The sequence below is a fragment of the Balaenoptera ricei genome, chromosome X (genome assembly GCF_028023285.1).
Source record: "Balaenoptera ricei isolate mBalRic1 chromosome X, mBalRic1.hap2, whole genome shotgun sequence".
NCBI lineage: Eukaryota > Metazoa > Chordata > Mammalia > Artiodactyla > Balaenopteridae > Balaenoptera > Balaenoptera ricei.
In genome coordinates this window covers 44,632,375-44,657,980 of record NC_082660.1, presented here as the reverse complement: position 1 = coordinate 44,657,980, position 25,606 = coordinate 44,632,375, and the positions used below count along the sequence as shown (strand labels likewise).

Here is a 25,606-nt window from a genome sequence, read left to right as displayed (position 1 = left end):
GTCAGGAAGGAAGGGGGAAGGGGCGGGACGGAGATAGGCTTCTCTACTCATTCATTTAAGGCAGCGTTCATCTTCTAGATTGTAAAAGTGTACACGTTAAGGCAGGGGCTTTCGCACAAAGCGACTAGGTTTGAGTCTCAGCTCTGCAACTTGCTAAATGTGCAACCGTGGGCAGGTTACATAGCTTCCCTGTGTCTTAGTTTCCTCATCTGTAAAATGGAACTGTTAATGTACCTGCTTCCTAGGATTAAACAGAATTAACTCACGTAAAGCAGCGTTGAAATGTGTGCCTGATACATAATACTGTAAAAAACAAAACAAACAAACAAAACACTATGTAAGTTACAGTCACTAGTATTCATGCATTCAATAAATGCTTTATTTTAATGTTATATATATATGTGTGCACTCCAGAGAATAATTACATAGTAAACATCCATATAAACCATTCATGAAAAAGGCTACCCTGCCTCCACTGCTCAGTAGTGCCACGTTTGTCATAAATCACGTGTACCTATATGTGGGACTCAGTTTCTGAACTCTATTCTGTTCGTAATTACTCTTGCTTTATAACAAGCTTTGATATCTGATATGGCAAGTCCTCCCATCTTGTTATTTTTCAAAGGATTTTGGCTTTTCTAGGTCTTTTGTATATCAATATACATTTTAGAATCAGTTTGTCAAATTTCAAGGAAAAATCTTTTGAGATTTTTTAAAATTAATTTATTTATTTTTGGCTGTGTTGGGTCTTCGTTGCGGCGAGCGGGGGCTACTCTTTGTTGCGGTGCGCGGGCTTCTCACTGCAGTGGCTTCTCTTGCTGCGGAGCACGGGCTCTAGGCGCGCGGGCTTCAGTACTGTGGCTCGCGGGCTCTAGAGCGCAGGCTCAGTAGTTGTGGCACACGAGCTTAGTTGCTCCGCGGCGTGTGGAATCTTCCCGGACCAGGGCTCGTGTCCCCTGCATTGGCGGGCGGATTCTTAACCACTGCGCCACCAGGGAAGTCCCTTTTGAGATCTTTGTTTGGGACTGCATTGAATCTCTGGATCACTTCGGGAAGAACTGACATCTTCACAATATTGACTACTTCAATTAGTAAATTTAATGTATCTCTCCATTTATTTAGGTCCCCTTTAATCACTTGATAATATTTGATAATTTTTTTCCATGGAGATCTTGCACATATGTTATGTTAGGTCTATTCCTACATACTTCGAATTTCAGGTACTGTTGGGAAACAATTATCATTTTTCTTATTTTAGTTTCTGACTCTGGTGCTGGTATATATTTTGTAAAAATATTTTTTTTAAATCAGTGCCTTTTCTGTTGCCAGGCTCTGGCCCACAAGTGTCCCATCTCCACCCCTCCTCACCTTCCCATCCGACCCTGTTATGGCCCCGCCCTGTGACCTTAATCCCTCCAAAGCTGGGGGAAGAGAGGGGGGCTGTGTGCAGATGGCTCTTCAACCTCGAAAGGAGGATGGCGGCATCTGAAGGCGGGAAAGGTGAGAACAGGCTTCCACCCCTGCAGACCCTTGGAGCAAGCCTGGGCTCTGCTCCATCCTCAGCCCCTCTGACCCACCCACTGCCCACCAGGACCCCACCCCTGGAGAGCCTTTAGGAGACCAGAATCACATCACCCTGTTCCCATCCCAGCCAGCCCCAAACACAGCCTTAGATCCCAACTGAAACCCAACCCCAATCCTGGCCCTGATCTCTATCCTAGCGCCCACCCCAACTTCAACTCCAGTGCCAGCCCCAAGCTTAATCCTAACACAAACTTTACCAACCAGAGGGCAAACCCCCTTTAGAGTCCAAACCCCAACGTGGATACAGACCTTACCATAAGCTCTAAAGTTACCGAAACTCAACCCCAACCCCTGGATATAAGCACTGTTAGTGAGTGGGTCTCTGACTTTCCAGAAAGAGTGCAGACCCATTTTTAAGGACCAGAGAGAGAGAGAGAGAGAGAGAATACACACTTGATGGTGGTAGTAAGTTGTGAAGGCTTAGAGTCAGAGACTGCCTGGATTTGGCTCCCAATTCAGCTACTTCATCAAATCACTTAACCTCTCTTTTTGCATCAATTTCTCCACCTGCAAAATGGGAATAATACTATGTGCCAGACATTCTTCTGAATGCTGAACTCATTTAATCCTCACAGCAACCCTATATTGTAGGTACTCTTACTGTCATCTCATTATACAGATAAGGAAATTGAGGCTCAGAGAGGTTACATAATTTGCTCAAGGCCACACACAGCTACCAAGTGGTAGAGTCAGGATTTAAACTCAGATAGCTTGTTTCCTCCAAAGCTGGGTATCTTAACCAGGCCAACCCACTGACCCTTGGAGGCTGAAACAAGGCCAAGGGACTTGGGAATGGCTTTAGCTGAAAACCCCAGTGCAAAACTCAGATCCCACCCAAACTCGTTAAAACCTAACCTTGATCCTAATTCAAATTCCAGCTCATTCAAATATCCAGTCCTAACCCTAAATCATATCTCAAGAACACTTTACTCCCACCGGTATTTAAACCCAACCCAAAATCTACCACTCAAATTTAATCCTAAATTTGCTTCCAGCTATAAACTTAATCCTACCCCATGCTAATTTAAGCTCTACCCCCCCCAAACCTAACACCAAACCCTACTTCAATTAGAAACATAATCTCACCTTCACTCCCCTATAAACTCTCACTCTATCGTCAATCAACTCCGATCCCAACTCTTATCCCCCAATCTTTAACTCAGGTACCCTCAACTTTCCCTAATTTTACGTGCTCTTCTCTCCTTCCCTCAGACAGAGGGATAGGATCATGTAGGAGGCAGCCATGACTGCCCCAATACCCTGTTCCCCCCCCAACTCGGTTTCTCCACACAGACACCACCCCAGAGCCCAGTCCAGCCAATGGGACAGGCCCTGGGCCCGAATGGGGGCTGTGCCCTGGGCCCCCAGCATCAGGTGGTGAAATCGGCGGGGCATCCAGCCTGGGGACCCCTAAGCGAAGGACTCAGCACAGTAAGCACAAGACAGTGGCAGTGGCCAGTGCCCAGCGCTCACCCCGGGCACTCTTCTGCCTCACCCTGGCAAACCCCCTGCGGCGGTCCTGCATCAGCATTGTGGAATGGAAGCATCCTGGAAGGCCAGGGGCAGGGCTCAGGGGTGAAGGTCACCAGGGTACCAAGAGTCAAGGATTAAGCCAGGGCTGGAATGGAAGAGGGCTGAGGTCAGCAGGGATCAAGGATTAAGAACTGGATTCAAGGGGGAGTTGAGAAAGGTGAAGGTCACCAGGGGGGTCAAGAGTCAAAGACTAAATCTCAGCAAGAGTTGAGGATGGCTAAGGTTTCCAGGGGGGTCAGAGTCAAGGCTTTGGTCAGGGCAGGGGCTGGGAATGTCAGAGCTGGTCACCTTAGGGTCAAGGGTCAGCATTGGGTGGAGAGGGCCCCAAGGGAATGTGGGGCTCTGAGATCACTCTGCCTGGGTCCTTAACTGTGTTCACCTGAGGCCCTTCGACATCCTCATCCTGCTGACCATCTTTGCCAACTGCGTGGCCCTTGGGGTCTACATCCCCTTCCCAGAGGATGACTCCAACACTGCCAACCACAACCTGGTGAGGCTAGCCCCGCCCCGCCCCGCCTCCAGCTAGATACAGCCCCAGTAGAGCCACACCTCAAGCCTTCCAGCCAGGCCCCGCCCCTCTCTGACCCAGATGACCCTCTCCTGCCCAGCCCCCCCACCCCTTCGGTCCCCGCTAAGCTCCTCTTCCCCTACCCCCTGTCAAACAAACCCCACTCCCAAATAACTTCCCGATCTCCCGCCCCCCACCCCCGGATCCGCCCCCAGGAGCAGGTGGAGTACGTATTCTTGGTGATTTTCACTGTGGAGACCGTGCTCAAGATCGTGGCCTACGGGCTGGTGCTCCACCCCAGCGCCTACATCCGCAATGGCTGGAACCTGCTCGACTTCATCATCGTCGTGGTCGGGTGCGCCTCTGCAAGGGATACCCCCAACCCTAGCTCAACTTCCCACCTCAGGCCCGCTAAATTCGGGGCTCGGGGAAGCGACTGCTTCAGACTGCCTCCATTCGGCAGCCAGAATCAGGAATATTAACATATTTTAAACCTATTTGCATTTCCAGTTAGAGGGACTTGTACTTTTCCGAGGAGAAGGGAGGGGGGAAGGGGGGGGTCCCAACGCCTGACCCCCGCCTCCTTGTCCTGTGCTCCCCCATCAGGCTGTTCAGCGTGCTGCTGGAGCAGGGGCCCGGACGCCCGGGGGATGCCCCGCATACCGGAGGGAAGCCGGGGGGCTTCGATGTGAAGGCGTTGCGGGCGTTTCGGGTGCTGAGGCCACTGAGGCTGGTGTCCGGGGTCCCGAGTGAGTGGCTCGTCCCCCGGGCTTGGAGGTAGTGGAGGGGAGAGCGGGAGGGGCGCTGAGCTGACCCCGCCCCTACGTTGCCCACCCCTCGCTCCCCACAGGCCTGCACATAGTGCTCAATTCCATCATGAAGGCGCTGGTGCCGCTGCTGCATATTGCACTTCTCGTGCTCTTTGTCATCATCATTTACGCCATCATCGGGCTCGAGCTGTTCCTCGGACGCATGCACAAAACGTGCTACTTCCTGGGATCTGGTCAGCAAGCCCACCCCAGCCCCCGGGACAGGATACGCCCCTTCCATTGGCTCCTAAGCCCCACCCTGTTCTCAAGGGGACACCCTCAAATTCACAACACTCCGCCCCCAAGTTCAGGCTCCGCCCCCAGATAAACAAGTCTTACCCCGCCCCCCCATATTCAAGACCCCGCCCTCAATTCCAGACTACAACCACCCCCCTAGCTAATTGCTCCGCCCTATCACAAGTTTCCACTCACAGGTTAAGGCCCTATCCCACACTGAAGACTCCATTCTCCAGAACTGGTCCCAAATAGTCAGGTCTTTTTCATCCACACCCAAACCCAAGTCTTGGCCCCACCCTTCTTTCAAGAGACCCTCCCAAATTCACAAGACTGCTCCTAGGCTCACGCCTCACTGTTATTCACAAGATTCTGCCCCAAGGTTTACAGTCCCACTCCTCAGATCCCTGTGGTTGGGCTTCACAGCTTCCCAGGGGTTCAGAATCCTGACCCAGCACAGTCAGAGGCTAAGGGTTGTCTTTGATTTAGAAAAATCTAGAACCCTGAGGCGAGCTTCCCAGGTAGGCGGGCCTCCAAGGTGGCAACGACTGTGGGTGGGCGTGCTTCGGGTTCCAGAGCTCCAGTCTTCCCACAGACGTAGAGGCGGAGGAGGACCCATCGCCCTGTGCGTCATCGGGATCGGGGCGTGCTTGTGCGCTGAACCAGACCGAGTGCCGCGGACGCTGGGCAGGTCCCAACGGAGGCATCACCAACTTCGACAATTTCTTCTTTGCCATGCTGACAGTCTTCCAGTGCATCACCATGGAAGGCTGGACTGACGTGCTCTACTGGGTGAGGTGGACGGCGGGCACACAGTGCAGAAGCTGCACCTGCCTCTCCTCACCGAGCTCGGGCGGGAGTGTCCGCACACCCTGAGGGATGCATGCCCCCTCTCTCTCCCTAGATGCAGGATGCCATGGGGTATGAGCTGCCCTGGGTGTATTTCGTGAGTCTTGTCATCTTTGGATCCTTCTTCGTCCTCAACCTTGTACTTGGTGTCCTGAGTGGGTGAGGAACCTAGACACCTACCCGGGCCTTCCGTCCTGCCCCTCAGCCCCTGTCCCTTTACTTTGTTCCTGGCAAACTGCTAGGCATCCTTCAAAACCCATTTAAAATACCCCTTCATTCATTCAATCAACATTGAGCATCTCCTGTGTGTGAGGCACTGTTTTAGGAATGGAACAAGAGACAAAAATCTCTGCCTTCCTGGATATTACATTCTGGTGGGGAGAGACAGACAATAGCAACATACACAATAAATGTGTGTGTGTACATACATACACACACATATGTGTAGTGTCTTATATGGAATACGTGCTATGGAAAGAAAGGAAGAGTTAAGATAGGAATGCTGAGATCTTGTAGTTACAAATAAGGACAATCAGGACAGGCCTCCTTGAGATGGCGTTATCTGAGTAAAAGTGTGAAAGAGATTGAGCCATGTGGGTATCTGAGGAAAGAGTGTTCCAAGCAAAGGGAACAGCCAGTGCAAAGGCTCCAAAGCTAAAACGTGCTTAGCATATTCAAAGAACAGCAAGGAGGTCAGTGTGGCTGGGAGGTGATGGCAAGGGGGCCAGGGTTGTTCCCCCACCTAACCCTCTATTCTCCTCCCTCAGAGAGTTCTCTAAGGAGAGGGAGAAGGCAAAAGCGCGAGGGGACTTCCAGAAGCTTCGAGAGAAGCAGCAGCTGGAGGAGGACCTGCGGGGCTACCTGGACTGGATCACACAGGCGGAGGAGCTGGACATGGAGGACCCCTCAGCTGATGGCAACTTTGGTTCTGTGGCTCAAGAGGGCCAGGCCAGCCACCGTAGGCAATCCCAACCTGGCCCACTCCCTGCTCCACGAATGCCTCAGATGTGGGCTGCCCTCCTGAGATCCAGCCCCAGCCCACAGCAACTCTAGGCCCCTGGGTCTTCCCTGGAGGTCCAGTGGTTAAGACTCTGCGCTTCCACTGCAGGGAGCACGGGTTCGATCCCTGGTCGGGGAACTAAGATCCCACATGCCATGCTGTGCGGCCAAAAAAAACAAAAACAAAAACAAAAAAAAACCTCTAGGCCCAGCCTCCGGTTAGGACACAGAACCCGGACTCAGATACCCTTCCCAGACTGCACCCAGAACACACACACACACACACACACACACACACACACACACACACACACGGGGCCCTAACCCCGCCCCAGGCCGTGATCCACCACTGTCCTCCATGTCCCCACAGGGCCACAACTGGCAGAGCTGACCAATAGGAGACGAGGACGTCTGCACTGGTTCAGTCACTCCACCCACTCCACGCACTCCACCAGCAGCCACGGTGGGGGTCCAGCAAGGTTGACAAGGGGGAGGGATGGGTAGGCAGAGGAGAAAGCCAAAGGCAGAGCCCTGGGATCTTCATGTGCCGACCGCTTCTTCCACCCTGCCCACAGCCAGCCTCCCAGCCAGTGACAGCGGTTCGATGGCAGAGACCCCAGGCGATGAGGAAGAGGAAGAGGGGGCTCTGGCCAGCTGTACACGCTGCCTGTGAGGGCCCCCAGCCCTTTGACCCCTGACCCAGCCAGAACCCAGAACAGACCTTGACCCCAATCCTTACTTTAGCTTCCAACCTTGACCTCAGCCCCTGACCTCCAGCCCTCGCCGCTGACTGCCGCTCAGCCCCTGACGATGCCTACCTCCCATCCCCCTCTTTTCCAGAAACAAGATCATGAAAACCAGTGTCTGGTGAGTTGCAAAAGTTGTGTGACAGCTGGACCCCATGACTTTGTGAGCCCCACCTCCAAGCCCTCCAAGCCCCCCATGACCGCCGGGCTCCCCCACCTGAGCCCCCCAGGGCAGGCTTAGGTAGGTGATCTCAGCCGGTGGGTTCCCCATCCCCACAGCCGCTGCCTCCGCCGAGCCAACCGGGGCCTTCGGGCGCGCTGCCGGCGGGCTGTGAAGTCCAATGCCTGCTACTGGGCCGTGCTGCTGCTCGTCTTCCTCAACACGCTGACCATCGCCTCGGAGCACTACGGGCAGCCCATCTGGCTCACCCAGATCCAGGGTGCACCCCCCAGCCTGCCAGCCCTCTCCCCCAGCCCCCAATTCCTTCCACCCCAGAAGCTCCAATCCAGGATCTCTCGGGTGCCCCACACCCCCAGATACTGCCCTCCTACCCAAGTAAATGCAGAAACTTTAGCCTGTTCCATCCTACCTTGTAGCTTACACTTGTATAGCACTTGCTGTGTGTGTCAAGCTCTGTTCTCAGCACTTTACCTGTACTCACTCAATTTCTCTTCACTGCAACTTTAGGTGAATTAAGTACTAAGGTGCAGTAAGTGACTAATCCCAGGACTCAGCTAGTGAGTGGCAAACCCAGGCAGCCTGGCTCCGAAGTCCAGGCTCTTAACACCGCACTGTCTGGACAAGTTAAGCCCTCTGTGCCTCAATTTCCCCATCTACAAAATGGGAATAGTAGTAGTATCCACTTCAGGGGGTGGTGGGGAGGATTAAATGAGTTAAAGTGGAAAATGCTTAGAACATTGCCTGGCCCACATAAAGCTAACACTTTACAAGTGTTAGCTCTTACTATTATTCATCTTAATCTCAGCCCCCAACCTGAATACTGAGTACACTTCTAATCCCAACCCTCAAACCAGCCCCAGTCCCAACTAAAGCCCAGATTCTAACTCTACCCTTGAATTGGAGTTTTTCTGTATTCATAGAGGCTGACCGAGGCCCACACCCCAGCTCTGCCCCTCGCCCCAGCTCCAAGCCCCTCAGAACCTTGCCCACTGTGACCTACAAAATCACCCGATCCCTAGTCCTAACCACGCCACCGGCCTGTGCCTGGACGGATACCAACTACCCCAGATCGCCCCATGGCCCCTACCTCCCCACATGTCACCACAAAAACTGACTAGCCCAGTCACCCCTGCCCCTCTCCCCACAGAGTATGCCAACAAAGTGTTGCTCTGTCTGTTCACGGTGGAGATGCTTCTCAAGTTATATGGTCTGGGGCCCTCTGTCTACGTCTCCTCCTTCTTCAACCGCTTTGACTGCTTCGTGGTCTGTGGGGGCATCCTGGAGACCACCCTCGTGGAGGTGGGCGCCATGCAGCCCCTGGGCATCTCGGTGCTCCGCTGTGTGCGCCTCCTCAGGATCTTTAAGGTCACCAGGTGTGTGTGTGTGTGTGTCGGGGGAGAGGATGGGGGCCCCAAACACAGCCCCAACAGCCACCACCCCAGCTCCAATGATGACTATATCCGCATCACCATTCATTTATCAAATATCCATTGAGTGCCTACTGCATACAAGGCGCCCTTCCAGGCCCTAGGGAAACACCAGGAATCAAAGCAGACACAAGTTCCTGCCTTCCTGGAGATTAAAGTCCGCTGGGGAGGGTGTCTACTCCATTTCCATCCCCTTCCTCAGCCTCAACTTCAGCTAGAACATTATTCCCAACCCCATCTCCAAACTCAACTCCATACTCATCCCCAACCCAAACCCCATTCCCCACCCCCAACCATAACACCATCTCTAACCCCAACCACCAACCACTCGTCATCCACAAGCTCATTTACAGCCCCATAACCCAAGCCCAAGCCCAAGCCCACCTCCAGCCTCATTCCTAGCTCCCAGCCTCATCCCCATCACTAGCCACAACCCCCACAGCCCAAATTCATAACCATCAGCCTATCTCCAAATGCAAACCCATCCCCAGTCCCAGCCCCAATATCATCCCCATCCATCCTCTCCTCTATCCCAACCCTCAGCCACAGACTTATCCCCGACTCAGTCATCTACAACTCCAAATATTCCCCAACCCCATCCCCAGCTACAATCCCTAACCCCAGGCCCAACCTGAAACCCAGTTTTAGCTTCACCAACTTCCATATACCCTCCATACTAACCTCATCTCCCCTAATGCCAACCCCAACCCTGAATACAACCTTCCCCTTACTTCTTATTCTCACCTCACCCCAACTCCAAAATCACTTCCAACAATGACACAAAAGCTCATCTTAACCCAGTCCGCCCCAGTGCATCCCAAGCTGGAGCCCTGCCCCGGCTCCTGACTCACCACTGGATGTGTCAACCCTTCCCCCTCCATCTCTGCTGCAGGCACTGGGCATCTCTGAGCAATTTAGTGGCGTCCCTGCTCAATTCAATGAAATCCATTGCATCCTTGCTGCTTCTCCTCTTCCTCTTTATCATCATCTTCTCCCTGCTTGGCATGCAGCTGTTTGGGGGCAAGTTCAACTTTGACCAGACACACACCAAGCGAAGCACCTTTGACACCTTCCCCCAGGCCCTCCTCACTGTCTTTCAGGTGGGACCTGGAGATCATGGGATGGGTGGGCGAGGCGGGGGGACCCAAGGTTGGGGAGAGGGTCCCAAGAGCTTCACGGTGACCTCCCACCCCCAGATCCTGACAGGTGAGGACTGGAATGTGGTCATGTATGATGGTATCATGGCCTATGGCGGCCCCTTCTTCCCAGGGATGCTGGTATGCGTGTACTTCATCATCCTCTTCATCTGCGGCAACTGTATCCTCAGAGCCTTGGGAGGCTGGATCGTGGCAGGGTTGGGAGAGGATAATGGGGACATGGGCACTCCATAGGCAGGCTGCTTCTCCATCCTTGTAGCCTGAGCTCACCCCAGACATCCTGTTGAACGTGTTTCTTGCCATTGCTGTGGACAACCTGGCCAGTGGAGATGCAGGCACTGACAAGGGCAAGGGCAGGTGAGGTCTGGCTCTGCCTCCAAGACAGTCTCTCCCTGGGAGCCCTGACTGGGACCCTCCCACACACATCCCACACCACCAGAGATGCCTTGGTCACCCTGGCAATCCCCATCTGCAGATCCAACCTTCCAGTCCTCATTCACTGAACATGCATTTATTGAGCACCTACTTTTTGCCAGGCCCTGTTCTAGATGCTAAAGAGACAGCAGGGGTTAAAGAAGACAGAGTCCTTGCTTTCATGGAGCTGACATTCTAGTTGGGGAAGGCAAGCAAAACAAACAAATGAATATATAACAATATAATTTAATTAAATATATGTTAATAATATGTAATGAAGAAAAGGAAAGCAGAATAAGAGAATAGAGAGAAATGAAGATTGCTATTTTGGTTAGGGTAATCAAGGAAGGCCTCTATGAGAAGGTGACAGTTAAAGAGAGGCCTGAATGAAGTGGGGGAGTGAGCCATGCAAATATCTGGGGAAAGAGTGTTCAAGGCAAGGGGACAGCAAGTGCAAAGGTCTTGAGGTGATAATATTCTTGGCACATTCAAAAAACACCATGGAGGGAATTCCCTGGCAGTCCAGTGGTTAGGACTCGGCTCTTTCACTGCTTTCACCCGGGGCCCCGAGTTCGATACCTGGTCTGGGAACAAGGAGAGTGGTAGGAGGTGAGCTCAAATGGGGGGAATAGAAAAGCCAGATGAAGGGCATTCTGGGCCATGGTGAGAACTTTGGGTTTTGCTCTGAGTGGTGGGGAGCCATGGGAGGGGTGTGAGCAGAGGAGGAATGTATCAGACAGAATTTAACAGCGTCCCTCCTGCTGCTGTGAGAATAGACTAAGGGGATGAGGGAGGAAGCAGGGAGGTTGTATGGGACCTGAGAAAGGTCTGTTCTGACTGCAATGACCCCCTCCCTTGGCCTTGCCTATCTGCTTCGATCCTTAACAGTCGCCTCCTCCCCAATTTCCTCGCACAGGGAGAAGAACACTGAGGAAACTCCACAGGAGAATGGAGCACTGGTGAGTTAGAGGCCTGGGCTCTGTCTACACCTCCCACTACCACCAATATCTGTCTATGCGTGTGTGTCTTTATCCCGCATCCTCTGCCTATTCATTCCTTCTTTACTGTGTCCCTCCCAAGCCTCCTCTGTGTCCATCCCCTGGTGTCTACCCCATCATCGATGACCCCCATCTTCCTGTCCCCAGGTGCCTGGTGGGGAGAATGAGGAAGAGGAAGGTGCAAAAAATGAAGGAGCAGGCAAGTGGGCAAGGCCGGGTGGAAGAGGTACGGGACCTTGGGGACAGCACCCAGGCAGAGCTCATGACCCCTGAGACCCTCCTCTCTGGAGAGCAGCCTTCTCCAACATCATCTTTAAAATAATGGGCTTGGTGTGTGGCCAGGAACATTTGAGACGCTGAGATTAAAGAAGAGAAACAGACATTTTGTTTTACTGCAGAACTTCTCAGGGCCTTTATTATAAAATAGTATGTATATGGCTGAAGATGGCAATGTGCGTTCAACACACATTTACTGAGCCCCTCCTGTGTCCCATGCACTGTTCTAAGTGCTGAGGACACAACAGTGAACAAAACAGTCTGAAATCCCTTCTCTGAGGAGCTGACATTCTAGCAGGGAGATGAGAATTTACGACATGACAAGCACTGTTCTAGGTGCTTTACATACATTTTCTCAATTAATTCTCTCTCCTTTGATCTTCTTCTGCTGCCAGGCATGGAGGAAGAGGAGGAGGAGGAGGAGGAAGAGGAGGAGGAGGAAGGGGGTGCAGGGCATGTGGAACTCCTGCAGGAAGTTGTACCCAAGGAGAAGGTGGTACCCATCCCTGAGGGCAGCGCCTTCTTCTGCCTCAGCCAAACCAACCCGTGAGTGCTGCGAATGTGCAGGGCGTTGGGGCTTGAGGGGCTGGGGCAGGGGGAGGACCAGGGAGCAGCCAAGGCTCGGGTGGGGTGCACGGCCTTATGCAACAGGGCCCATGCTGTATCTCTCGGGCTCCCCCAATCAACTCTGCGGTCCTGTGTTCTGACCATGGACCATTCCCCACTCCCCAGGCTGAGGAAGGCCTGCCACACCCTCATCCACCATCACGTCTTCACCAATCTTATCCTGGTGTTCATCATCCTCAGCAGTGTGTCCCTGGCAGCTGAGGACCCCATCCGAGCCCACTCCTTCCGCAACCACGTGAGCCTTGGGCTGGGGGCTCAGGGGACACTCCCAAGGGTGTTCTACTGGGCACAAGCTGGGGCCAGGGTGGAGGCAGGGAGAAGACCCCTAGTTGGGCAGAGAGAGAGGAGCAATAATGGCAGCTGCAGCAGTGCCAGCCTTTACTATGAGTGCAACACACTTGGGGAAGCACCGGGGAGGTGATCAGTGTTTGGCAGAGGAGGAAGCTGTGCTCAGAGGTTGAGGAGACCAAGGGCGCCCATGTAGCTGAGTAGAGGCAGAGGAGCCCAAATCTGAACACTTGTCTTTCTGGTGGCCAAGGCTTTTGCCTCGTAGAAAAGTCCTTGATGATGATGACGATGGGAGAGAGAGAGAGAGGGAGGGGAGGAGAGAGGGAGGGAGGGACAGCAAAACTTACTGAGAGATACACACAGCTAGGATCCCCCTCAGCCATGACTTGGTGGCTCCCCCTCTTTCTTGCCCCCCAGATTCTGGGGTACTTCGATTATGCCTTCACCTCCATTTTCACTGTGGAGATTCTACTAAAGGTGACTAATGGACCCCCCATCATACCCCCAGTTACCTCAACCTACTCCCCACCCACTCCTGCAGCCCAACTCTCCTGTTTCCATCCCCAACTCCCCTCTCTATCCCCGGATCTGGGGTGTAACTAGCCTGATGTCCCCCTACTCCCCAGATGACAGTGTTCGGGGCTTTCCTGCACCGTGGCTCCTTCTGCCGTAGCTGGTTCAATCTGTTGGATCTGCTGGTGGTCAGCGTGTCCCTCATCTCCTTTGGCATCCAGTGAGTGACACCTGCCTACCCCATTCCTCCAAGAGCCAAGGCCAGGCCCGGGCCATGGCCTGAGGACTGCCCCCTCCTCAGCTCCAGTGCCATCTCGGTGGTGAAGATTCTTCGAGTACTCCGAGTACTACGGCCCCTCCGAGCCATCAACAGGGCCAAAGGACTCAAGGTAATCCCATCCCACCCAAATCCGTGGGACCCAGACCCTGCCCCGCCCCTGGGGCCAGGATCACTGATCCGACTGACCATTTGCAGTGATGCATGACCACATAGCCTGGCCGCAATGTGTAACCACACGGCCCTGACCACTGGCCATGTGGCCTGATCCATGTTCCTTACAAGTGACCATCCATTCCTTACCAAAGGCCACATTTCTGTGATCCAAGTTCCTGACATGTGGCCACATACCCCTGTCTGGCAAACACATTTCCCATTGGTACCCACACATCCTTCACCCAAGACCACATGTTCCTGACCCAAGTCCCTGAGCTCCATCCATGCCCGGAGTCCTTGCCCTGTGGCCACCGTGGCCTGCGGTGTCCATGAGCCATATTTGTGGGTGTCTGCAGCACGTGGTGCAGTGTGTGTTCGTGGCCATCCGGACCATCGGGAATATCATGATTGTGACCACGCTCCTGCAATTCATGTTCGCCTGCATTGGCGTGCAGCTCTTCAAGGTGGGAGGAAACTCTGGAGGGAGGCCCAGGCATGAGTCAAGGCAGGGAGGGGGTGGGGGGTGAAGGGTGAATCTGCTTGACAAATATCCTCTCTGCAGGGGAAATTCTACAGTTGCACTGATGAGGCCAAACACACCCCCCAAGAATGCAAGTGAGTGCCTGAAACCCTGCCCTCCATGGAGCCCAGGACCCTCCCAAAGTCCAAAGAGGCCCCTAGATCTCACCCAGGCCTCTAAAACCCCTAGATCTTCCTCCAAAGAACTGCAGAGAACCCCCCCAGATTTTATCAAGGTCCCCAAGACCCTAGAATTCCTCAAGGCCCCAAGATACATCCCGAGAATTCTCCCAAGAATGGCAAAAGCCCTCAGACATCACCAGTCCTTAAGAGCCCCCCCCCCCAATAACTGCCCAAAACCCCTCTCCACACTCCCCAGAGTTACCTACGTTCCACTCCAGACTCCCAACAATCCCCAAACACCCGACCCCCACCACCAAGTCCCCAGCTTCCGTCTTGAGACTCCTACAGAGGGTAATAGTTCGCTGAAGTTAGACATTCCTGGTTCAAATTGATCTCATGAGACTTGGATACATTTCTTAACCTTGCTGAGTCCCATTTTCCTCAACTGAAAAATGGGGATAAAAAGAGTGTGGATTTCACAAGGTTGTTGTGAGGAGCGAATGAGTTACTACACAGAGAGTGTACTACAATGTAAAGTTAGTACATGTAAAGCCTAGCACAGTGCCTGGCATATACTTAGTGCTGATAAATGTTGGCTATTATTCGTATTACTTTTTCCTGGATGGCAATGATGGTGATAATAATGCTGATGATAGCTAACGTATACGGCCCCAACAATGTGCCAGACACTGTTCTCATTGATTAACAAAATTAATCCTTGTAACAAGCCAGGAAATACCTACTGTCATTATCCTTATGTCATAAATGGGGAAAACTGAAGCACAGAGGTTAAATGCCCAAGGTCACCCAGCCAGTAAATGGAAGGGCAGGATTGGAACCCAGGCTATCCAGCTCCACCACTATGCCCTGCTGCCTCCATGCTGGAGACACCAGTCCCCATTCCACAGCTCCCTACCCCTCCTCACCCACCCAGCATGTCTGCAACATCCACAGGGGCTCCTTCCTGGTCTACCCCGATGGAGATGTGTCAAGGCCCCTGGTCCGGGAGCGGCTCTGGGTCAACAGTGATTTCAACTTTGACAATGTCCTTTCAGCCATGATGGCCCTGTTCACTGTCTCCACCTTCGAAGGCTGGCCTGCGTGAGGGACAGGGCCCCAGGGATGGGCAGGGGACTGGGCAAGAGTCTTTAGGGGATTGGCTTTGGATATCCTGGGGATGGGTGGAAGGGTATCTTGGGATGTGAAGAAGGTCTCTGGAGAGTGGGTAGGGTTTTCTGGGGACTGGTGGGTGTATCAGATGACTAGGTGGGGATCTCCCAGAAGTTGGCTGGGGGTGCTCTGGGGACCTGGGTGAGGGGGGCCTCCAAGAATTGGGTAGAGAGGTCTCTGAGGCACTAGGTGGGAGTCTAGAGAGGACTGCGTGGGATTTAGGGGGGGTACCAGGTAGAGGTCTGGGGGGACTGGGTGGAGGTCTTGGAGGAGATGGAGCTGGAGATTCAGGGGTTTCCGGATAGCTGCACAAGTCTTTGGGAGTACTAGTTGGGGGGCGATGGAGCAAAGAATTCAAGTCGATGGGACAGGGGATTTAGAGATCTTTGGGGGCTTGTTGGGGAGTTCTGGGGAGCTGCATGGGGATCCTCAGATGGCTGGAGGAGAACTGGGAGTCTGTGGGAACCTAAGGGATTTGGGGGTCTTGGAGGGCCTGGATGGGGATTCTCAGGAAGGTTGGATGGGGATCTCTGGGTCTCTGGAGGGCTGGGCTTTGGGAGTCTTTGAGGGCCTGGTGTGTAGGTCTCAGGTAATTAGGTCAGGGGATTTGGGGATATTCTGGGGTGTCTAAGGTATCTGGGGACAGGTCTGAGGGGTCTGGGATATCCCTTCACTTGCCTCCACTGGCTCCCCAGGCTGTTATACAAGGCCATCGATGCAAACGCAGAGAACAAGGGCCCCATCTATAATTACCACGTGGAGATCTCAGTGTTCTTCATTGTCTACATCATCATCATTGCATTCTTCATGATGAACATCTTTGTGGGCTTCGTCATCATCACCTTCCGTGCCCAGGGCGAGCAGGAGTACCAAGACTGTGAGCTGGACAAGAACCAGGTGACCTCCAACCCCTGATCCACCAACCGCCCCCCCCACCACCACCTCCTTGCCTCGGGACCCCACTGCTCACTCATGCCTTGCACCTATATGCAGCGCCAGTGTGTGGAGTATGCCCTCAAGGCCCAGCCACTCCGCCGCTATATCCCCAAGAACCCACATCAGTATCGGGTGTGGGCCACTGTGAACTCTGCTGCCTTCGAGTATCTCATGTTCCTGCTCATCCTGCTCAACACGGTTGCTCTAGCCATGCAGGTCTGAGCTCCCCACCCTGATCCCGCCAGACACCTGACCCTATTCTGTCTGCACAAATCCTTGAGAACTGTCAGGAATGCTTTAGGCTACAAGTAACAAAACCCCCAACTGACAGAGACTTAAGCTTTAAAGATATGTGCCACATATCTTCAAATCAAAGGCCAATAATCGTAAGTTGTATCCTGATTTCAGAGATGTGAGAATGTGGGGAAAATGGCAGATGGCAAATGTAAGTTATCATTGACTGAGAAATGCACCCCAATTTCAGAGATTCTAAACTGTGAAAAGATGTATATCCTGGAGTCAATGAATTATGATAGTTACCTCACATAGCAAGCAGTGCAGAGGTAGGCTGTTTGCTCATTGCTCATCAGGGACCCAGGCTCTGTCTTTCTGCTCTACTATCTTAGTAAGTTGGCTTTCGTTCTCATGACTGTTGCTTCATGGTCACAAGATGGCTGCCACAGTTCCAGGCATCAAAACCACATTCAAAGCAGGAAATAGGAAGGAAGGTTGCACCAAGGGTCTCTCCTCATTTGACCTTTTATTGGAAATCAAAAATATTTTTCACAGAAGCTGCCCAAGCAGCAGCAAGCTAATGTTTCTGTCTCAGTCAGAACTAGCTGCAAGGAAAGCTAGGAAATCAAGAGCTGGGCTTTCCAATATCCATAATGGGAGGTGGACAGTGTGAGAGGTTTGGCCAACCCATAGTGCTACCACATCCCCAGACTTACCCCAGTCCAAGACAGAGAATATTTGGTAGGGGTGTAGGGGGGAAATCTCTGCCTCAGGCTATGTCCCCACATCTGATTTTCTCCCCCAGCACTATGAGCAGACTGCTCCCTTCAACTATGTCATGGACATCCTCAACATGGTTTTCACTGGCCTCTTCACTGTTGAGATGGTGCTCAAAATCATCGCCTTCAAACCCAAGGTACCCCCCAGGCCTAGACCCATTCCTTAGGGTGGAACTCACTGCATAGCTCTCAGGGGGGCAGCAACCAGGGAGTCATGAGACTAGGGAGGAAGAGGAATCTAGATGCAGCCTTATCATGTGATCCAACCTAGACCCTGCCTCCCCAATGCCCCCAACCACTACTAGCCCCATACCCTAACTTGCTAGCTCTGAGAAGACAGGGCACTGCTTTCCTCCTGTCTACAGCATTACTTTACCGATGCCTGGAACACGTTTGATGCTCTTATTGTGGTGGGCAGCGTAGTGGACATTGCCGTCACTGAAGTCAACGTGAGGACTGGCTCTCCACTAACCCACTCAACCCCTACCAACCTTCCCTCACCTCAACCCCAGGGCTTTCTTTCACATGGGGAGGTGGTTCCCACTCACATCCACCCCACTCCTGGAGACTCAGAGCTCCTCCCTCTAGCTCTATCTCTTGAGTCCCTATTGGGTTCAGCCAAAGCCCCCTTCTACCAGCTCCCGCTCATTCATTTGCAAGCTATCCTCTGGCTCCAGCATCTCCTAAAATGACTCTCCTGTTATTTCTATTATTTTCTTCATTGCCTCTACATCCCCCTCCATTGGCCCCATCATCTCCACCAACTCCTGCTTTGACTTCATCATCTCCTCTGATTCCTTCATTGGCTCCATTTCCTCCACCGACACCATCGTCTCTGACACTGGGTCTTTCACGGTTCTGTCATCACCACTGACTGCACGGTTGGCTCCATCATCTCTTTCACTGGGTACTACATGGTCCTCCATTGACAATGCTGCTGGGTCCATATCTCCATCACTGGCTTCTCCATTGGATCCTCCATCGGTTCTCTCATCTCCGTGAAACCACCGGCTTCATCATTTCCTCCATTGGCTCCAATATCTCTCCTCCACCATCTCCTGTGCCCTCTCCTCTACCTTTCACCCTCATTACCAACTTTTCCTTCAACCATCCTGATCCATTACCACATAACCTTCCTTATCATCCCTTGGATAATAACTCTACCATCCATTATCCTCCGTATCTGCTCCATCATTTCTCTCCTTGTTCATTGGCCCTGTGATCTCATCATCTCCTCCATCACCTCTGTTTTGGCAATATCTCCGTGCAGAATGGTGGCCACCTTGGCGAGGTAGACCCCCCCACCTCACAACAGGGACTCTCTGCCTCTCTCTTCACCTACCCTCCTTTCCTTTCTTCCCGAAAGTCCTTAGAAATGCTCCCTGACCACCCTGGGGCCTGGGTTCTGAGGGATTTGGAGGCTGGGAGGGCCAAAGCATGAGACAGGGAGGTGGCTGGGGCAAATGTGGACTGAGCATACCCACCACACGCCCAACCCCAGAGCTCTGAGGACAGTTCCCGCATTTCGATCACTTTCTTTCGCCTCTTCCGAGTCATGCGGCTGGTCAAGCTTCTCAGTAAGGGTGAAGGGATTCGCACATTACTCTGGACATTCATCAAGTCCTTTCAGGTAACTCCCCCACTCCTTTGTTCACCCCTCATCCCCACTTCACACCCTCAGCTTGTCCTTTTTTACCGCCCCCAGAACTACACCTTCCAGCATGCCATACCCATGTGCAGCTTACCATGTCCAGTTTTCTCTCTCTTGTGGGCTCTCAATTCCCAACATGTCTTGGCCTCACTGACCTTACTCTATTGTATTTAATACCGTGTCCATATACGGGAGACCCTGGCAGTCATGGGCACTTTGGGGATGGACCACATCTCTCAGCAGGCCCCGGCTTGAGTGCATTCTGGGGCTTACAGTTCTCTGCCTGGACCTGAGTATCTATCCTCCTCTCCACCCCCATAGGCCTTGCCCTATGTGGCTCTTCTCATCGCAATGATATTCTTCATTTACGCAGTCATTGGGATGCAGGCAAGTGGCAACCCTGGGGAGCATCCCTCAGGCACTCCTCTGTTGAGGGGGGTTAGATGGGAATGAGCCCAAAGTGGGGGTAGAAAGACAGACAAGCTGCACCACCCTGAGTCAGTCCATACATCTGTGAAATGGGATCAGCAGTGCCTGCTTGTCAGGGTTGTAAGGATCCTTTGAGTATTAGGTGTTGTGAAATGGATGGGAACCTGTAGGGGCACGGAGTCACCCTTCTGACACAGCCCCTGTATGCCCACAGATTTTCGGCAAGGTGGCTCTTCAGGATGGCACACAAATCAACCGAAACAACAACTTCCAGACCTTTCCACAGGCTGTGCTGCTTTTGTTCAGGTGACACACACACACCCTCTCCCCTACTGCTTTGATCTCCAGCATGCTTTTGGGTGCCCACACATCCTCTCTGGGCCCCAGACTGCCTGAGCTATGGAAGTAACAGGGCAGCATGGGGCTCCATATTGCCTGAGACCTTTTCTGGCTGTGTTCTAAAGAATCTTTTAGAATATTCTAGCCTCAGCCATCCTTTTTCTGGCTGCAAGACATATACCTTTCATAGGCCTCAGCACCCCCTCTGTAAAATGCAAACATGATTGTCATCAACATGGCCACACCAGCTTTTAAAATATTGAAACGCTGTTTTTACCAGATGTAGCCCCTGGTAAGAAATAGGTCATCTCCTCACCCCTCTGGCCCCCACAGTGCCCCTTGTCATGACTTCATAGCCTCCCCACCAAGATGGCACCACTGTGTGACCCCCAGGTGTGCTACTGGTGAGGCATGGCAGGAGATAATGCTTGCCAGCCTTCCTGGGAGCCGGTGTGACCCTGAGTCTGACTTCGGCCCTGGTGAGGAGTTTAGCTGTGGTAGCAATTTTGCCATAGCCTATTTTATCAGCTTCTTCATGCTCTGTGCGTTCCTGGTAAGGACCAGTCCCCACAACCACCACTACTGCCCCGGGGGCTGGTCCTGATGGGGATGAGGTGGGGAGCCCAGATCTTCAGAGCGGGTGAAAGGGCTGGCCTGACGACAAGATCAACCCGGGGACTCATGACCCAGTGACCATAGAAGCTTACCTCCGCCCCCCACCAAACCCCCCATACTCTTCTCTGCCTTTCACCTAACCTCTCCTACTCACTGGCCCACAGATCATAAATCTCTTTGTGGCTGTGATCATGGACAACTTTGATTATCTAACCAGAGATTGGTCCATCCTGGGCCCCCATCACCTCGATGAATTCAAGAGGATCTGGTCTGAATATGACCCTGGGGCCAAGTATGCCCTCTGACCCCATACCTGGGATACCAGAGGACAGTGCACTGCCTCACAGTCTTCCAACTCTGGAACCTCTGACCTATGCCTCCCATTACCCAGGAAGTAGATGTCCCAAGGTTCCCACTGCCCCTGTCCTCTGCCTTTTCCCCTCCCCCCACTGACTGCCCTCCAGTTCTTCCCTGGCAGGCTATGGGGTGTTGGTGGGGCGAGGGAGTGATGAGCTGGTAGGGCCTTGAGTAAGGACCAGAGGGGGTATCTCCAACCCAGTAGTGCCTCTCTTCCACCCCCACCTTCCCCAGAGGCCGCATCAAGCACCTGGACGTGGTGGCCCTGCTGAGACGCATCCAGCCACCCCTGGGATTCGGGAAGCTGTGCCCACACCGAGTGGCCTGCAAGGTCTGTGCACCTGCCCACCACTGCCTCTGAGAGGACTGTCACCACACAGCAGGGGTGGGCAAGGACCCTGCCTTGGGTGGGGAGGGGGTGTTTGGTGGCATCCTCAAAGGTTTCTGCCCTTGGGCATCACATGCCTGCATCCCTGGCATTTGCCCAAAATGGGTTCCATGTCCCTGGTGTGCACAGAGACTTGTGGCGATGAACATGCCTCTCAACTCAGATGGGACAGTGACATTCAATGCCACACTCTTTGCCCTCGTTCGGACATCCCTGAAGATCAAGACAGAAGGTGTGTGGGGAGAAGGGGGAGGGGCAGGAGGGGGAGGGTCCCTGGGGAAGGTGCAAGGAGCAAACTCATTGAGGGATGGGCCCCACTCTTAGCTCTTAACCTCAAAATAGGTGACTTTGCCTTCTCCAGGCCTGTTTTCCCACCTGTCCAACGGGGGCGGTGTTTGGCTGCGGTAGAAGTTTGTGACGCGCCTTCCAACAGTGAAGGAGTGGCTGTGAAAGGCTCTTCCTATTGGCTCATGCCCCACATCCTCTCCCCATGCAGGGAACCTGGAGCAAGCCAATGAGGAGCTGCGGATTGTCATCAAAAAGATCTGGAAGCGGATGAAGCAGAAGCTGCTAGATGAGGTCATCCCCCCAGCTGACGGTGAGCTAGCTCCACCCCAATTCCTTAAGCCTGCCTCTGAATGTCAACGATTGCTCACCACCACCAAACCATCACTGGCTGGAGAGGGAGGGGTGCAGGGGGAGAGTCCAAGCTTTGATGTGGGGGTTGGGGAGCAGAGGACTCCTGTGTGACCTTGCCTCCTCTCCCTTGCTCCCAGAGGAAGAAGTTACCGTGGGCAAATTCTACGCCACATTTCTGATCCAGGACTATTTCCGCAAATTCCGGCGGAGGAAAGAAAAGGGGCTACTAGGGGCCGAGGCCCCCCCAAGCACCTCCTCTGCCCTTCAGGTCTTGGGAGCAGGGCCTGAGCTGGGTGGGGGTATGTGGGAGCTCTGTGGTTGAGGCTGACTGCCTTCTTGATCTCATGGAACCCATGTCACAGATGAGGAAACTGAGACCCCAGGACCCACAGAGGGTCAGGAGTGACTGTGGGGCTCCTTCCCCCACCCCACACTCCTACTCAGGGACAGGGAAGTTTAGACCCTGAGCTACCCGATTCCCTATTTTCCCACCCCCACAGGCTGGTCTGAGGAGCCTGCAAGACTTGGGTCCTGAGATGCGGCAGGCCCTCACCTGTGACACAGATGAGGAGGAGGAGGAAGAGGGGCAGGAGGGAGAGGAGGAGGAAGACGAGAAGGACCCGGAAACGTACAAAGTAAGGACAATAAGCTTTCACTCCCCCAGGAACTCTTGATTGTAAAATACTCCTTCAACCCCCTGAGTGATTTCCATACTGCGTCTGGGAGGAAGCCCCCCAGAGAAGACCCCCTGCAATAGACAAATGTTTATGTGGTACCTACCACCCACTGTTGGAGGGCAAGACCCAGATTTGGCCCCTGGGGAGCTCATTGGAGACACACTATTTGACCAAGTGACTTAGTTATAACCTGGATGCAACGCTCAGTCCTGTGATTTCCACAGGCCCCAGTGGGCTCCCAGCCCCCATCTCGCCGGAGCTCTGTGATTTCTGTGTCTCTGCCTGCCGGGGACAAGCCACCAGATTCACTTTCCCTTGGGCCCAGTGATGACGATGGGGGTGCTCCCAACTCCAGACAGTCCAGTGTGCCCCAGGATGGGTCCCACGCCCACAGGTATGCAAAGGTCTGCAGGAGGATTGTGAGGGAAGGCAGGGACTAGCCACTTTATGGGGGTACTTCAGGGGGCAGAGGGTGTTTCCAGTGAGACAAACGTCTATTAAAAGAAAGCCCATGTCTCCTTTAAAATGATGACAGGTTAATTTTATGTTATGTGAATTTTCCCAGTTAAAAAAAGTCTAGTGTTTCTGTAGAAGGTAGGGCATGAAATGAGAGGGAACCAGGGGCCCAGGGCCACACTGGGGGAATCTGGTCTGCCTAACTTGCCTCACTTTCCCCAGGAGAAGCTCTGGGGTTCTCATTTTCACCATTCCGGAAGAAGGAAGTTCTCAGTCCAAGGCAACCAAAGGGCAAGAGAAGCAGGATGAACAAGAGGAAGTCCCCAGCCAGCACTCTGGCCATGACACGTAGGATGAGCCCATGAGCCACGTGCGAGGGGGATGGCACCCCATCGTGCATGCCCAGGCCTGAGCTCACCCCAGCCCTCCCTCCCAAACAGGCTCTCCTACCTAGATGAGCAGGCAGGGACTCCCCCACGCCCCATCCTTTTGCCACCTCACAGACCCCAGAGATATGTGGATGGCCACCAAGCACCACGCCGCCGTCTGCTGCCCCCAACGCCTGCAGGTGAGAGTGGACATGGGTCCTGGGGGGCCCCATGGGCCATAAGGGCAGAGGGCTGGGGAGGCACTGACATTCCTCTTTGCCCCTGGTGCCCCCCACACCCCCAGGCCGGAAGCCTTCCTTCACCATCCAGTGTCTGCGGCGCCAGGGCAGTTGTGAAGATTTACCCATCCCAGGCACCTATCATCGTGGGCGCAACTCAGGGCCCAGCAGGACACAAGTGAGGTGGGGGAGGGGGGCTGAGGCCTGGAGGGGTGGGGGGCAGCCTAGGCTGAATTTATCAAATACACTACAAATCGGGCTCTTCTGAAGAAGGGGGCACGTGTGAATTCACTGTGCCTGTGAGGTGGGTACTGTTACTAGCCCCAGTGTACAGATGAGGAAACTGAGGCCCAGAGAGGCTTACCCAAGATCACACAGCTAGTAAGTGGCAAAGCTGAGATTTAAACCCAGGCCTTCTATGCTCTGAAATAAACCCAAGGCTGATTTATACCCATTCAGTTTGACTCCAGTTGTGTTTGGGGGTAAGAGGTAGGCACAGGAGTGATTCCTAGATCCTCATACCCTACCCATCAATCACTATGCCCCTGATGTTTATTCTGGTCCAGGGTTCCTGGGCAACCCCTCCTCAGCGGGGCCGGCTCCTATACGCCCCACTGTTACTGGTGGAGGAGGGTGCAGCAGGGGACGGATACCTCGGCAAATCCAGCGGTCCACTGCGCACGTTCACCTGTCTGCACGTGCCTGGAACCCACTCAGACCCCAGCCATGGCAAAAGGGGCAGTGCTGACAGCCTGGTGGAGGCTGTGAGTCCAGAAGGGGAGGGGGCCGGAGGGATGGGAGAGAAGGGGAGAAGGTGGGAGCTTGGGAAGGAGGGTCCCCAGTCTCTGTGTTGTGTATGTAGCTATCCCTTTGCTCTGTGACTTCTGCTCAGCAAGATGTGTGCCCCACTGTCCCCCACTGACTTCCCTGCGTGCCTTCATGGGTTCATCACTCATCCACACCAACCCCTCTGTGCACACTGCTTCGACTCCATGCTGTGCCCTCTGCCAACACTGATCCCATCTGTGCCCCCAGGTGCTCATCTCCGAGGGCCTGGGCCTGTTTGCCCGAGACCCGCGCTTCGTGGCCCTGGCCAAGCGGGAGATTGCAGATGCATGTCGCCTGACACTGGACGAGATGGACAGTGCCGCCAGTGACCTGCTGGCACAGGGGACCAGCTCACTTTATAGTGACGAGGAGTCCATCCTCTCCCGCTTTGATGAGGAGGACCTGGGAGACGAGATGGCCTGCGTCCATGCCCTCTGAATTCCCATCCTTCCCCCACTGCTCAATAAACCTCCTGCCCTCCCTTCCTCAGAAGGAGACCGGCATGGACCACACCCCTGGATTTTGGTGTCTTTGCACTGGAGGCCTGGGGCTGCCCAGCGGTCCCCATCTATCCATCCCCTGTTTCAGCCCTGAGCCACTGCCCACACGCGGGTATTTCCAGAAACCAGGACAGCCAGGCCTGATTATTCAGCGTCAGGGAAGGAAGGAGGAGGAGGGGAGGCGGAAGAGGCAGCAGCCAAAAAAAGCTGGAGACAGAGTGGAGGTGGTGGGGGAAGGGAGGTTTCTGGACAGATGGAGGAAAGTGGAGAGAGTGAGGATGTGTGAGGGCTCGGATGAGGGGAGGGGGAAAGTCAGAGATTCCACAAGGGGTCAGGCAGATGAGACTGAGGCAGGACAGATGGATGGAAAGGAAAGGATAAGGATACCTCCAGGAGAGTCCTGCCAGTAGAAAGGCCTGGAGGTTAGAACTAGCCTGGCATGTGATGTATCTTAGGCAGAGGGGTCCTCTGACAGCATCAGGAAGGGAGGCTAAATTGGGATCACCCCCACCTCCCCCCTTCTGCTTGTGAAAAAAGAAATCTAGGACTTCCCTGGTGGTCCACTGGTTAAGACTCCATGCATCCCACTGCAGGGGGCACCGTTAGATCCCTGGTCGGGGAACTAAGATCCCGCATGCCTCCCGGTGAGGCCTAAATAAATAAATAAATAAAGAGAAAAAGGAAATTTAAATTCATTTGTAAAAGACATGGGTGACAGCAAAGGGCGAGGCTCCTAGCCTGGGGCAACCCACTCAGGGCTCACCTGGCTCTCCTGAGACCAGC

General features: G+C 53.6%; 1 protein-coding gene across 3 annotated transcripts; it reads left to right on the top strand.

Moving 5' to 3' along the window:
• The first annotated feature begins 1,475 nt into the window (after positions 1-1,475).
• Positions 1,476-24,761, top strand: CACNA1F (calcium voltage-gated channel subunit alpha1 F). Of its 3 annotated transcripts, none has more exons than XM_059911516.1 (48): positions 1,476-1,500; positions 2,878-3,127; positions 3,502-3,607; positions 3,841-3,980; positions 4,232-4,374; positions 4,476-4,628; positions 5,264-5,460; positions 5,573-5,676; positions 6,285-6,442; positions 6,887-6,979; positions 7,092-7,185; positions 7,357-7,383; positions 7,542-7,702; positions 8,591-8,816; positions 9,763-9,970; positions 10,067-10,187; positions 10,303-10,384; positions 11,358-11,400; positions 11,587-11,638; positions 12,111-12,261; positions 12,448-12,577; positions 13,048-13,107; positions 13,257-13,363; positions 13,445-13,532; positions 13,933-14,040; positions 14,139-14,191; positions 15,173-15,319; positions 16,084-16,285; positions 16,382-16,540; positions 17,364-17,474; positions 17,703-17,786; positions 18,608-18,628; positions 18,839-18,967; positions 19,310-19,375; positions 19,632-19,723; positions 20,150-20,309; positions 20,536-20,663; positions 20,963-21,059; positions 21,246-21,348; positions 21,613-21,714; positions 21,893-22,023; positions 22,256-22,390; positions 22,657-22,826; positions 23,111-23,218; positions 23,329-23,456; positions 23,561-23,673; positions 24,062-24,259; positions 24,531-24,761. In XM_059911516.1, exons 1-48 carry the CDS (start codon positions 1,476-1,478, stop codon positions 24,759-24,761), a joined length of 5,895 nt encoding a protein of 1,964 aa, XP_059767499.1. The 3 variants fall into 3 exon arrangements, with proteins under 3 accessions (XP_059767499.1, XP_059767498.1, XP_059767500.1); XM_059911515.1 differs by having other exon boundaries at positions 6,285-6,475; XM_059911517.1 differs by having other exon boundaries at positions 1,476-1,550; positions 3,031-3,035; positions 6,285-6,475.
• Positions 24,762-25,606: the final 845 nt, after the last annotated feature.